This window comes from Hyaena hyaena, unplaced genomic scaffold, assembly GCF_003009895.1.
Source record: "Hyaena hyaena isolate Hyena2069 unplaced genomic scaffold, ASM300989v1 scaffold_906, whole genome shotgun sequence".
Taxonomy (NCBI): Eukaryota; Metazoa; Chordata; class Mammalia; order Carnivora; family Hyaenidae; genus Hyaena; species Hyaena hyaena.
In genome coordinates this window covers 618,834-632,075 of record NW_024081532.1, presented here as the reverse complement: position 1 = coordinate 632,075, position 13,242 = coordinate 618,834, and the positions used below count along the sequence as shown (strand labels likewise).

The 13,242-nt window shown below is 52.2% G+C and overlaps 2 protein-coding genes across 2 annotated transcripts; one reads left to right on the top strand and one right to left on the bottom strand.

Moving 5' to 3' along the window:
* Positions 1 to 2,887: 2,887 nt before the first annotated feature.
* POU5F1 (POU class 5 homeobox 1) lies at positions 2,888 to 8,143 on the top strand. Its single transcript, XM_039220593.1, has 5 exons — positions 2,888 to 3,292; positions 6,383 to 6,503; positions 6,843 to 6,973; positions 7,286 to 7,444; positions 7,629 to 8,143. Exons 1-5 carry the CDS (start codon positions 2,888 to 2,890, stop codon positions 7,893 to 7,895), a joined length of 1,083 nt encoding a protein of 360 aa, XP_039076524.1. The 3' UTR covers positions 7,896 to 8,143.
* Positions 8,144 to 9,220: 1,077 nt separating this feature from the next.
* Positions 9,221 to 13,058, bottom strand: TCF19 (transcription factor 19). Its single transcript, XM_039220538.1, has 4 exons — positions 12,920 to 13,058; positions 11,897 to 12,510; positions 10,303 to 10,861; positions 9,221 to 9,992 (listed from the first exon to the last, which is right to left on the bottom strand). The coding sequence occupies exons 2-4, from the start codon at positions 12,132 to 12,134 to the stop codon at positions 9,752 to 9,754; spliced, it is 1,038 nt and encodes a 345-aa protein (XP_039076469.1). The 5' UTR covers positions 12,135 to 12,510; positions 12,920 to 13,058; the 3' UTR covers positions 9,221 to 9,751.
* Positions 13,059 to 13,242: the final 184 nt, after the last annotated feature.

Genomic DNA, 13,242 nt, shown 5'->3' with positions numbered 1-13,242 from the left:
GCATTTGTCTCTGTGCAGGGCCTTCACATTGCACTATAATGAAAGCGTATGTGGAGAGTTTGTGAGCCTGGTCCTGAATTGATTTTGGGGACTTGAAGATTTTTAGTGACTCTCTAAGACCCAGCAAAGTGAAGCCTGGTCTGATGACTTAACCTCGCTTCCAGTCTCTTCTAGGTCAAAAATATTGGCTGCCCTGCAGACGCTGGCTGGCAGAAGGGCAGCCCCCACCCCCCCCCTTCAGGATGAACAGGAGGGTGGAGAGGGGGAGGGGAGCATGTCTCAGCCTGGGTCAGCCCTAAGAACTCCAGGAGGGGCTGGCTAGGACTCCAGACAAACTTAACTTGCCGTTAAGGTTCTGACTCAGACTCCAGGCAAGCACAGGGCTGACCTGAAGCAGAGGTCCCACCACGGGCCAACAGGGATCCCAGCACCAGCTCTTCTGGTTCTCTCTCTGGAATGGGTCTCTTGTCCAGGCCAGCAACATCGCCTAGAGCTGCCACAATTTGTAATCTAAAAAATAAGAGGGTGACGTTGAGTTGGAAAACTGGGAATGTGTTTGAGGAGTCGCTGGGAAGATAGGCAGCAGGGACTCTCTGAACTCGCATGGGGAGAGAGGTTTCTAGAGGATGGTGAGCTGAGAAGCACTGGTGTTGGGGATTTCAGTCAAGTCCCAGGACTGCCCCTCCCCCTCCTCCAGGAGGCTGTCTTCTTGGCAGACAGCAGATAGATGCATGACAAAGGTGCCGTGATGGCTCTGTCCTGGGGGTGGGGGAGATGGCTGGGGAGGGGCCCCCTTCTGTTCTAAAACACGTCTCTCCACCCCCCTCAGGCCTCTTAATCTATCTGCCTTTTGGGCAGTTAGTGGCTTAGAGGTGAATACAGTTCCGGCTCCACTGCCCTGCTGCCCTGCAGATCTTCCAACAGACCTGTGGGAAGTGTTGAAATGCATGCACACAGTTAGTTGGACAAAATGTACATACAGATGGGCACATGAAAAGAACTGTGTTATACAAACTCAGTGGGGGGAAAAACAGGCACAAAAAACGTACTGATACCAAAGTAAAGACAGCTGGCTATGGTCAGAAGGGCCCCCACCAGGACACCCAGCCCCTCAGAAGCCAGACGCTGAGCCACCGAACCCACCAAACAACCACAGACAGGGCCAAGCTGAAGAGATGCCTTAAAGTCATCAGAGGTCAGTGTCAGTTTCCCTAGGCTCAGAAATCTGACCTTCCAAACTGTGGAGAACTCTGATCCAGGCTCCCAATTTACCTGAGCACCTCCATTTAGGGCAAGTTTGGGGAGCAAACATCATCCTTCACAGACAGGATCTCTGAGGGCTATTCTCTTGCATACAGAATCCAGCACTAGGCCAGCAGTGAGCCCTGGAGACAGTCAGGGAAGCCCAGAAAAATAGGCCCTGGGGGAAGAGTTTAGGGCAGGCTTCCTGCACCTCCTCCCCAAATGGCTTTCCACTTCTTCCGCATCTTTCCACCAGCCCCACTAAACAAAGTGGATCCCTTGGCCTGGGGGCCTGGGGGAGGGGTGGATGACAAGGCTGGACGCCTGAGTCCTCCAGAGGAAGAGGAGCAGGATACCTAGGTCCCAGTGGGGGGCCCTGTCTGAGGCTCAGGCTTTGAGGGGATTGCAGGGGGATGGTGTTTCTGGAGTTCTTTTTAGCTGCTCTGAGGGGGATTCTGTGTGGGGGATTGGGGCTGGGGGTTGGGGGGGCAGGAAGCTGTCCCCAGGGGAGCCATCCAGGCCCATTCAAGGGTTGAGCACTTGTTTAGGGTTAGAGCTGCCCCCTCTGGGGACTGGGATTGTCCAGCCAAGGCCATTGTCCTGCCCCCTTCCCCCAGTCCCTTCCTAGCTTCTTTGAACCTGAAGTCAGATATTTTTTTCTCCCCAGCTCTCTCCTTTGGCTTTCCCCACCCAGGGCCTAGGGCTGGAGGCCTGGGCTGGGGAGGGGGAGGAGGAAGAACGGCCAACAGTGGGGCCAGATATTCGGGTCTCTGATGGTGGGGCAAGGAGGCTAATGTGGGGGGCCCACAGTGGGGGGCCTATGCGATGTATGTGTCTGATCCTTCGGTCTGGACAAGGGTTAGAGAACGTGGGCCAAGTCTGTCCAGGGTCTGGCCCTTAGAAAGGGAAGTGGGGGTGTGTGTGTAAATCCTTGGGTTCAGTAGGTAAGGGGGTGCTGGAAAGGAGGCCTTGTCTGTCAGTCTGCCCTTGGAGATGGGGTGAAATTCAGCAATCTTGGCAGATGAGTACGGGACATCTGTGGCTTTGGAGTAACTGAGCCTGGTCAGTAATCGGGATGGGGATGTCAAGGTCCCTGAGGGATTTGGGCAAGAGGGAGGACAGCAGGGGGTGGCTATTAAGGAACTGAGGCGTAGTTACCACAGTCCTAGGCACATACACACTCAAAAACGTTTAAGGAGCTGAGAGGATGGCTGTGCACCAGTGAGAAGGCGCAAGCATCTTTGGAGAGGGGTCAAGCACCTGGGCTCCTGAAGAACCTGGAGGAAGTGTCCAAGCCACCCCAGACAGTTCTGAGGTGTGCAGAGCCCAAGAGGGGGCAGGCAGCCTGTTGGGAGTTGGAAGTGAAGGTCCGAACGAGGGGCCTGCATCAAAGGTCTGGGGCCTTGAGAGGCAACTAGCTGGAGCTCCCTGGCTTTCCCCCCACTCCACAGACCACCGCCACCACCTGGCAAACACCCTTAGCCTCAGTTTCTCCCACCCCCACCGCCCTCACCTCCACCCATCCAGGGGGCGGGGCCAGAGGTCAAGGCTAGTGGGTGGGATTGGGGAGGGAGAGAGGTGTTCAGCAGTCCCTCGGAGAGCCCTCATTTTTCCAGGCCCCCGGCTTGGGGCGCCTCCGTTCCCCATGGCGGGACACCTGGCTTCCGACTTGGCCTTCTCGCCCCCGCCGGGCGGTGGAGGCGATGTGCCGGGAGGGCCGGAGCCCGGCTGGGTTGACCCTCGGACCTGGCTGAGCTTCCAAGGCCCTCCCGGCGGGTCAGGAATCGGGCCCGGGGTTGGGCCGGGCGCTGAGGTGTGGGGGATTCCCTCGTGCCCCCCGCCGTATGAGTTCTGCGGCGGGATGACGTACTGTGGGCCTCAGGTTGGAGTGGGGCTGGTGCCCCAAGGCGGCCTGGAGACCTCTCAGCCAGAGGGCGAAAGGGGAGCCGGGGTGGAGAGCAACTCCGAGGGGGCTTCCCCCGAGCCCTGCGCTGCCCCACCTGGGGCTGTGAAGCCGGACAAGGAGAAGCTGGAGCAAAACACCGAGGAGGCGAGTGAGCTGAAACGCGGCCGGAGGGGGTGGCTGGGCTGGCAGGGGGTGGCCAGGAAGGGGGTAGTGGCTGCCTAGGCCTGGAACCCAAGAGGGTAGCAGGCAGAGGCGACGCCCCAGGCTAAGAGGGCTGTGTGGCCTGAGAGCAAGGGCAAGGTGGGAACCAGAAGCCAGAATTCAGAGAGAAGGAGCAGGTGAGGGCAGGGCAGCCCCAGGAGTCGGAAGCTGCCCCAGGCTGGCCTTGCCTCCAGACTGGCCCTTGTCAAGTAGCACCTTTCCGCTAGGCCTGGCCTGACCAGGGTCCAATCACTCATTTATTACCAGCCCAGTACTAGGCCCAGCTTGGGGTTTGAGTTCCTTCTCCCACCCTTAGCCTTCCTTGAACATTTGATCCTTACCAGACTCAGGATCTTGGCCTTAGGGTTAAGTGTGGCCTGAGGGCAAAAACAGTGCTTATCCCAGGGTTATTGTTCCTGAAAGTCTAGGGTGTGACTGATTTCTGATAGAAGCTCCTGTTTGTGCTGTGTGTGTGGATGTGTGGGGTTGGGTTTACCTCCCATCAAGTTTAGGGCTTGTCTTCCCTTGACCTCTGCCTCAGGGCCAGTGAGTCACCATTATGCAACGTGCACACCCTGGCACCCCCTTGGTGGAAGAAGTCTTCTCCAGGCCATCCCCCAAATGTAGGGTCTGCAGAGGGACTGAAAGACTTCTGCGTCCAGCCCTGCTAAGGACTATTAAGGATGTATCTTCCAGTCCTCCCAAGAGACAAGTGTAAGCAATTAGAGATCAAGTACTAAGCCTTTAGACCTCACCAAAGGAGGTGTGAGTGGTTCAGCGGACCCGGTGGCCCTAGACTTTGTAGGAGGTGACTGCTGAGCCTTGAATAATAATGGCTGCCAATTGTGGTCCATTTCCTAAGTGCCTGGCTGTGTGCTCAGTTCCTACATCATTATCTCATTAAACCACCACAAAATCTCCCAGGGAGGTATTATTAGCCTATTTCACGGGTCTTAACTACTAAATGATGAAGCTAAGATCTGAACTGGGGTACTTCAAACCCTGAAAGTAGGATCTGGGAAAGCCATTATGGGAAGCTGAGAACATTTATAGGAGTGAGCAGAAGTTGGGAACGGAATTTGAATTTGATGTGATTGGTCACTCTTCATACCCTTCATTCAGAGTTTCTAGTACTGCACAAAGGTTTAGCTGCTCTTCTGGTCCTCTTGGCCACTCGCCTTCACTGGAGTGCCCAGGGCTCTCAGTCCATCACCTTCTGCTCGATCTGCCTTTCCTTCCTCACATCCACCCTCAAGCTCAAATGCCTTTGGACAGGACTGCCACATTTTCTGTCTCCCGCTGTGATGGCTCCATGAACTCCACCCCATCCATCCCCAACCGGTCATCCTCATTCCTTTCACATTCTACATCCCATCTTTTGGAAGCACAGCTATCTTCACCTTGGAAATACACCCTGAAGCAATCACTAACCCCTGGTCCCAGCCACTACCATCTATGTGGGGTTACTGCAGTTATGAGTCATACCCTCATTTCCTCCTTAGTCTGTTGTCAACATGTCAACCGGAGTGAGCGTTTTATTTTTATTTAAGTTTTATTTATATATTTTGAGAAAGAGACTATGAGCATGTGGGTGGGGTAGGTGTGTGGGGGGGGTGGTGCAGAGAGAATCCCAAGCAGGCTCCATGGTTTCAGTGAAGATAATCACAAATCCTGAGATCACAACCTGAGTCAAAACCAAGAGCCAGATGCTTAACTGACTGAGCCACCCAGGTGCCTCTGGAGTAAAGATTTTATTTAAAAAAATTTTTACATTTATTTATTTTTGAGAGACTGAGCACAAGTGGGGGAGGGGGGGAGAGAGAGAAGGAGACACAGAATCCTGAAGCAGGCTCCAGGCTCTGAGCTGTCCGCACAGAACTGTCCGGGGCTCGAACTCAAGAACCGTGAGATCCTGACCTGAGTGGAAGTCAGATGCTCAACCGACTGAGCCACTCAGGTGCCCCAAAATTTTATTTATTTGAGAGAAAAAGAGTGTGTGCACCTGCATGACCGGAGGAGGGCAGGGAGAGAGAATCCCAAGCAGGCTCCACACAGTCCGTGCAGAGCCCAATGAAGGGCTCAGTCCCATGAACCGTGAGATCATGACCTGAGCCAAAATCAACAATCTGACACTCAACAGAGTGAGCCACTTAGGCACCCTTGGAGTGAACATTTTAAAATCAGATATTTTACTTCATAAATCCATTCAGCAGCTCTCCGTTTCACTCCACAAGATCTGCCCTACTCATCCCTTTGTCTTTGTGAACTCCTCCCCATCCCTGTCTTCTGTCTTTCACCCTGCTCCAGCCACACTGGCCTTGCCACTGCAGGGCCACCCACCTCAGGGCCTTTACACTGGGCTCTTTCCCTTTGCTCAAGCATCATTTTCTCTGACTATCTTATTTAAAATTGTCACCATCCTCATAGTCTCCTACCCTGCTGTACTCTAATCCTCCATCCTGCTGTATTTTTTTCCATAGTGCTTCTACCATAGTAACATATGAGATAACTTATTTGTGTCTCCACGTTACAATGGCAGCCCCCTGAGGCCAGGGCTTTTTGTCTAGTTTGGGTAGCCGCTGGTTAATAGAAAGTGCAATAAATCTGTTGAATTAATCAATGAGAATCCCTGTATGTCACAAAAGGATAGAGTAAAAATAAGGAATCATCAGATTTCTTATTTTTATTTAAAAAATTTTTTTTTAATGTTTTATTTATTTCAGAAAGAGGGGGACAGCGTGAGCTGGGGAGAGTCAAAGAGAGAGGGAGACACAGAATCTGAAACAGGCTCCAGGCTCTGAGCTGGCAGTCAGCATGAATGGTGCTCTGCATCTACACAATGTTGCTTTCTGGGGTGAACGATGTTTGTACATAGGTTACTTCTAGATATTTGGTGGGCAGTCTGGATATAGATACTCCCACAGACCATTCCTTGGGGCTACAGTCAGATTCTTGGGGCCCAGATGGGAAGGAGGATCGACGACTAGTGTGTTTGTGTTCTTACATGTCCTCTTCCTTCATTTATGAATGTAGTCCCAGGACATCAAAGCTCTGCAGAAAGACCTGGAACAATTTGCCAAGCTCCTGAAGCAGAAGAGGATCACCCTGGGATATACTCAGGCCGATGTGGGGCTCACCCTGGGGGTTCTCTTTGGTGGGTTTCCCTCAGCATGTCCTGACAGAGAACACAGGGATCACATCTGCCCTGGAAGAACATGCTTGAACTCAGGGCTTTTCTTCCCCCCAGGGGAGAAAAGGAAGGGTGTTTCAGGAGTGGACTCTATCCCCACACATGAAGAGGGTAGAGAGGAAGGGGGGAAAATACTTGGAGCTTGAGTTTCCTCTGGGAAGAAGTGGGACCCTGGTATGGGATCTTGGGAAGGCAGGAAGAGGTGGGGAGGCCCTGGGTCTTGGGTCACAAAGGTATTGGTCTTGGGTCACAAAGGTATTGCCTTCTGCCTCACTTTGCTTCTCTTTCCACTGGCCTCCCCAGGGAAGGTGTTCAGCCAAACAACCATCTGCCGTTTTGAAGCTTTGCAGCTCAGTTTCAAGAACATGTGTAAGCTGCGGCCCCTGCTGCAGAAGTGGGTGGAGGAAGCTGACAACAACGAAAATCTGCAGGAGGTGAGGGGGGCGGGGATCCTCAGGAGTCTGCTGAGTCTTAGCCTGGTTTTCAATGCTTCCATCCACGGCTTCCAGCTCTCCCTCCTGGGGCAATGGTCCTCAATGGGATGGAGTGGAATTCCTTAGTTCTGCTGGAAGGAGATCCAGAGTCCTCTGTCTAAACCCACCTTTCCAGGATTCTTTCCATACCAACTGCTGCAGGTGACCCGTCCAGGCACTGCCCCCTTAGCAATTTGCTCTTGAGTCACTGACTTCATGGTGCTCAGCACTATTCCATTTCCCTCCATTGTCACTCTCTCCCCACCTCCCCAGATATGCAAAGCAGAGACGCTTGTGCAGGCCCGAAAGAGAAAGCGAACAAGTATTGAGAACCGAGTGAGAGGCAACCTGGAGAGTATGTTCCTGCAGTGCCCGAAACCCACCCTGCAGCAGATCAGCCACATTGCCCAGCAGCTCGGGCTGGAGAAGGATGTGAGTGCCCTGTCCTTATATGCTCCATCTCCTTCCCAGTCACCACCTTCCTTTCCTTGGCTCTGTCTCTTGTCTTTAAACCATTCCAGATCTGTTGGCTTTGGGCCAAATGACTAAGCAAAGCTAGCCCCACCACCTGGAGCTCATGATTGAATGTCACTCTACCTTGTATCTTCCATCCCAGGTGGTCCGAGTGTGGTTCTGCAATCGTCGCCAGAAGGGCAAACGATCAAGCAGTGACTATTCACAACGAGAGGATTTTGAGGCTTCTGGGTCGCCTTTCTCAGGGGCACCAGTATCCTTTCCTCTGGCACCAGGGCCCCATTTTGGTACTCCAGGCTATGGAGGTCCTCACTTCACCACACTGTATTCCTCAGTCCCTTTCCCTGAGGGTGAAGCCTTTCCCTCTGTGTCTGTCACCACTCTGGGCTCTCCCATGCATTCAAACTGAGGTGCCAGCCTTTCCCAGGAATGGGGGCCAGAGGAAGGGGGATAGCTAGGGAAAGAGAACCTGGGGTTTGTACCAGGGCTTTGGGATTAAGTTCTTCATTCACTAAGAAAGGATTTGGGAACACAAAGGGTGTGGGGGCAGGGAGTTTTGGGGGGTACTGGTTGGAGGGAAGGTGAAGTTAAAAGATGCTCTTGTTTTTAATCCCCACATCACTTACCACTTTCTTAAATAAAGAAGCCTGGGACACAGTAGGTGGATACTTTTGTCTTCCTTTGGTTAGAAGAGGGGCTGGGGATACCCAATAGTTAGGCTCTTGGACCCCAATAACCCTGAAAGCAAGGTGCCATTTAAACTGTCAGTCATACAATATTAGTGGGAGAGCTGGTATTGGAACCCATTTATTTGTAGAAGGTCCCTATAGGTATGAACTAGTTCTTCAGAGCCTGTGACTTGGAGTCTTGGGGAATTTTGAGTGGAATACCTCATTTTTATAGCCCATTCCCTATCAGGAGCTGGCTTTTTTTACTTTCCCCACTCCCCAGTCTCTGGAAGTCTCCTTAGTGGCATTATATTATGGTATCCTCTTTACTTTCCTTCTGTATATTGCCCCAAGTAGAAACTCCATCATGTGCTTTGTTGATACCAAAGTCCATTTGGTTTGCCCTTAAGGTCTTGGCCTACTTTTGTCTATGAGTGACTCCTCAAATCCCCATGTTCTTGTTCTGGCCTTGCCATTACTTAATTGGGGTAATTGGGGGCCCTTGCTTGGAGCTGTTTCCTTGATATTAAAAAAAGAAAACTTGGGTTGTTAAGTCTAAGTAGGGATAGAAAGGAATGGACATAAAAGATTGCAGTAGGTCAAGATGGGGCTTTCCTAATATGAGCTACAAAAACCCCGTTTTGACAGTATTTTGGCTTGGTGTAAGGCTCACAAAAGGGAATCTGTGTACTACTGTACATGGGTTAGGCTGATCCACACTGGACCAGGTCAGCATCCACTCTAGCTGGTGTACCAGGTTTTCTCTTCCATAGTAGTACTTGTGAAAGTTGTAAAGGTTCTGCCATCCTAATGGACTTGACCAAACAATCCACCTAATTTTAATGGCAGTGGATCTGTTTTCCTTTAATCTAGAAACCTTAATTACCTTTTCTCCAGTCTCCCACGTCCAGCCCATTCCACATCAAGTGAGCAGGTTCATATTTCTCTGCTCTGTCTGTTCATCTCTCTTCTCCTAAGAGTATGAATTAGTTTTTCAGACCATACCATTCTCAAGAACTGGAAAGCAAGGAGTATCAGACCCGCAAAATGAATAGATATCTAAGAGTGAATGAAGCTGCTTATTCTTTATTTGGAAATAGAAGCAAAGCTCTGAAAAGCCAGGTCATGATCATGGTCAGTGGCAGTGGTTTACTCACAATGTAAAAGTTTCAGGGCTGTTTTCCCAGAATACCTTATAATGCCATCCAAAAGCATTAAGCATTCACTTGTTCCAAGTCTGAGGCTTTTATCTGCTCAGGCATGGCTTCTGCAATTGATGGGTACTCTGACCACAGACATTCTAGTGCCTATGACAAAAAGAACCTAAGCTTGTAACGGAATTTCCAGTTGGCTGGCAACTTCCCAGAGGCAGCAAGATCTTTGGCAGGAAACCATCTCTTCTATCACCTTGGCCATGAGGGCCTGCTTTAGGCCTTGAATCAATATCCATAGCAATGGACGCTTCCCTTATAGTCATTCCCTCCTGGGGAGGCAAGGAAAGAAGGGGCCATTTCTTAAGACCCATTGGTGCCCCACTGTGTCCACTCATGGCCTGGAGCTACCAGCTCTCTGTCCTCTGGTACCTTGGTGTTGGGCTTTAGGTCTGGATGCCTACATGGCACTCTGGGCACCGGAAGTCAGCCTCCTTGGCAGCCTGGATGCTGCAGCCAACACAGGCCACATGGAACCAAACATCACAACCATCGCACTGAACCCAGGCAACTGTTTCTTCTTCCGGCAGGCAGCAACAAGGGGCTGCACAGGGCTCCCCACCCCCAACTGCAGGGGGAGCCCTGGGTGTGCTCCCTTGGTGCTTCCGAGGACGTCCACGTCGATTTCTGAACAAAGTGACACAAAAACCAGGGTCACTGGAAACCTGTAGAAGAAGCCTAGAACTTGCCCCTGGATAATCACAGAATGAACTTAGATAGGGTCACTGGACTAACAGTGAACCTGAATAGTAGAGCTGACCCAGGTCTTGCTGATCCAACATCTGTCTCGCCTCTTTCCAACCCTCATTCTCTCTCTCTTTTTTTTTTGGTGTCCAATCCCCATTCCTATACACAGAGCAAGGGCCACCTCCCAGCCTGGGGCTCTAAAAAGGAACCAAAGGGAGTTACAAATTGAGAAAGATCTCTCTCCACTTACCCACCAGGTGTCCGTGGGGCTACTTCTACACGGAGTTTCTTCCTGGGCTCTATAAAGACTGATGCAGAGCTCTCGGGCATCTCTCCCTCATCATCCAGCTCTGCCAACACTCGATGAGCTGATTTCCTCCGATTTCTTTGGGGTGGGGCAGAAGGGGTGGCGTCCACCTCCCTAGGGGGAGTGGGAACAGGCAGGTTCTGTTGTCCACCCCCAGTTCGGGAGAAGGTGAGGGGCTGGGGCCTGAGCTTGCTGAGACTGCCGATGGAATTGAGGATCAGAGTGGCTTTTGGAGCAGGGGAGAGACTGCTGAGGGGGCGCTGTGGGGCCCCCTGGGGGGGCAGCATAGGCTGGAAACAAGCCCTGGTTCCCTCTTCGCCACTAGACCGCGGGATGGTAATGGCTGCAAAATCTTGAGGTTTGACTCGGACTTGCTGAAACATGAAGTAGAACTCCGAAGGGCTGGTTCCTGGGGACCCTTCAGGGCCAAAGGTCACAAGGTCTCCATCACTCAACTCCAGTCTGTGACCCCTTGGGAGTCGGACATTATTGACCAAAGTCCCTGTTGACGGAGGGCACCAGACAGAGAATGACAAAAACAGAAATGACCAGAGTCAGGACTGGAGAAATCTGGCCTCCTTTAATATTTTGGGGAACATGAAGGAGAACATGGCATCTGTCATCAAATTCTCACATTTGAAGTCCCTCAGCAGGCTTGTGAGTGGAGAACACATTTATTTTCTTACGCCCTCCCACAGGACACATGGAGGAAATGGACTTCTTCCTTCACTCTGCTGAGGTCCCAGTGAGGTCCTGTTCTCAGATATACTCTCACCCCAGTTCCAAAACAAAGTTATGGGCATACCTCAGACTGTCTGAGATGAGATCTTGGCTCCACCCTTACCAGCTGTTAATCTGGACAAGTTAACCTCTTTATGCCTCATTTTCCGTCAATGCACTCGAACAGTACCTGGTTCATACAGTACTAAATACAGCACTAAATAAATGTTGGCTACTATAGTTATCTAATCTCCACAATACTCCCGCAACAGACCTTACAAAGCCTTACATTTTACCTATGAGGAAACAGATCCAGAGAGGTAAAGTGACAGGCCTGAGGTTTCATCTGGTGACAGTGACAAAACCCAGGCCTCTTGAGGCTGACTGCAATTGCCTGCAAGTCAGGGAGTACGGCGTATGCCCTGCTTATTAAAACAATCCAACATACCATAACTGCCTTAAGACAAGAACAAGGTGTCTCAGCCAATTTAGAAACTGAGTCAAGACCGAGGTTGGCCCCCAATAGTCCCAGAACATCCCCACTGTGATACTTCCCTAATGATGGCCCAGGTCCTGGATCTACCTCCCAGCCTGTCTGGGTGGTTCCAGCTAGGTGGGGACCATCAAGGGCCAGCCCCGCAGCAGAGAGCTTCTGACATTGCATACCTTTAGTGGGAAGATGCAGGTCTGGACTACAACTGTCCATCCAACTTGATAGGGAGTTTGGGAGGCAGGCAGGGTTGCTGTGGAGCCCCTTAATCATTCCAGCCCAGAACTGCGACTTCCCAGGCACAAGACTGCCCTGCTCACTGCTCACCTTGGCTGCTGTGGTCCTCCAGGCTGACCCTCCAGTCATCACCCCGGCGCTCTGCGTGCAGCTCCGCATGGACTCCAGAGATGAGGCCAGGCTCCTGCTGGGGCTGCAGGGCCACATCACACAGATCGGCCCTACGGCCCAAGCGATAGGTGCAGCCAGCCCCGCTAGGCGGGTGGAAGGTGTAGAGATCACCACCCCTGCCGCCCCCTATGCGCAGCAGCTGGAAGCAGGGCAGCATGGGCGGTGCCCCCCCTGCACCACCTCTTCCACTTCAGGAGTCCATCACCTTTCCCACTCCTGAGCCATGCACGGTGGCCTAAGCTCACTTTCTGTCTGACGCAAACTTGAGCTGTGCTTTGTGCAACTTAAACTCTGAGCACAGGCCTGAGTTTTCGCCAGGGGCCAATGGCAAAACTCAGATGAGAACCCAGACCTGCGTAGTGCAAATTCAGAGTGCAAGGAGCCTAGGCATGCGATGCAAACAAAATTGTCTGTCAAGCAGCTTTGCAACTGAAAATTTCAGGGAAGGTCCCAGTGCAGTGCAAAAACGATCACGTCCTATGACACTTTAGCTGAACCGGATCCTCAGGCCACAGTATTCGCGGAGATTCAATCTGTGCAAGGGAACGATATATTAGGCAGCTTCTAGGGAAATGCAAACTGTAGATGTGTGTATAGGGATTCCTGCTTCTGTACAATACTAACATGTCACCTCAGTGTACTTTGGAGGAAAGAAGCTTCTTCCTGTCAGACTTGCTTATCCAAATAGAGTAACCCTCCTGCTCGCCCGCGCCTCGCTCTTCAGGCCCTAACTGGTTATCTGGAACCCCAATGGGAAGTGAACCCGCTGTCGTCCCCCAAAAGGCAGTGAAAATGGTCCCTACGTTCTCTAACAAAGCAGATCTAAACCCTGGCTTCCCAGCTTCTCGGGGTGGGATAAAAACAGGGGAAAGAGCTTCCTGAGGATCATGCAAGGCAAACCCAGCCTTTCCCCTCCCCTGCCCAGCCCAGTTTCCGATTTACCGCGGTGCAGTCTCCAAGTAGTCTCCTCTCCAGGCAGTGCCAGATTGTGCGGCGGTCCCGGGATCCCTCCGGCTCCGGCCCGGAGCTAGAGCTACCGCCGCTGTTTGACAGCGAGGAAGCCGGAGTCGAGAGGGGCGCGGTCTCCGCGCGCGGGCAGCACCCGCCCAGCCTTCGGAATTCCCGGGTCCGAACTCCGCGCCGGGCGAACCGCCCCCTGTGCCACTTCTGATTGGCCAGTTCATTTGCCCTCTTCCGTCCCATTGGGCAGCGTGCTGGGTGTGTCCCGATCTCCCGCCTTCCGCTTTTTCTGATTAGTTCACAAC

Coding starts and splice junctions, on each gene's coding strand:
- POU5F1 (XM_039220593.1), top strand. CDS start 2,888: ATGGCGGGACACCTGGCTTCCGACTTGGCCTTCTCGCCCCCGCCGGGC. Junction 3,293..6,382: donor TGGAGCAAAACACCGAGGAG/GCGAGTGAGCTG, acceptor TTATGAATGTAG/TCCCAGGACATCAAAGCTCT. Junction 6,504..6,842: donor CACCCTGGGGGTTCTCTTTG/GTGGGTTTCCCT, acceptor TGGCCTCCCCAG/GGAAGGTGTTCAGCCAAACA.
- TCF19 (XM_039220538.1), bottom strand. CDS start 12,134: ATGCTGCCCTGCTTCCAGCTGCTGCGCATAGGGGGCGGCAGGGGTGGT. Junction 10,862..11,896: donor GGAGGACCACAGCAGCCAAG/GTGAGCAGTGAG, acceptor CTCCGTCAACAG/GGACTTTGGTCAATAATGTC. Junction 9,993..10,302: donor GCCCCACGGACACCTGGTGG/GTAAGTGGAGAG, acceptor CACTTTGTTCAG/AAATCGACGTGGACGTCCTC.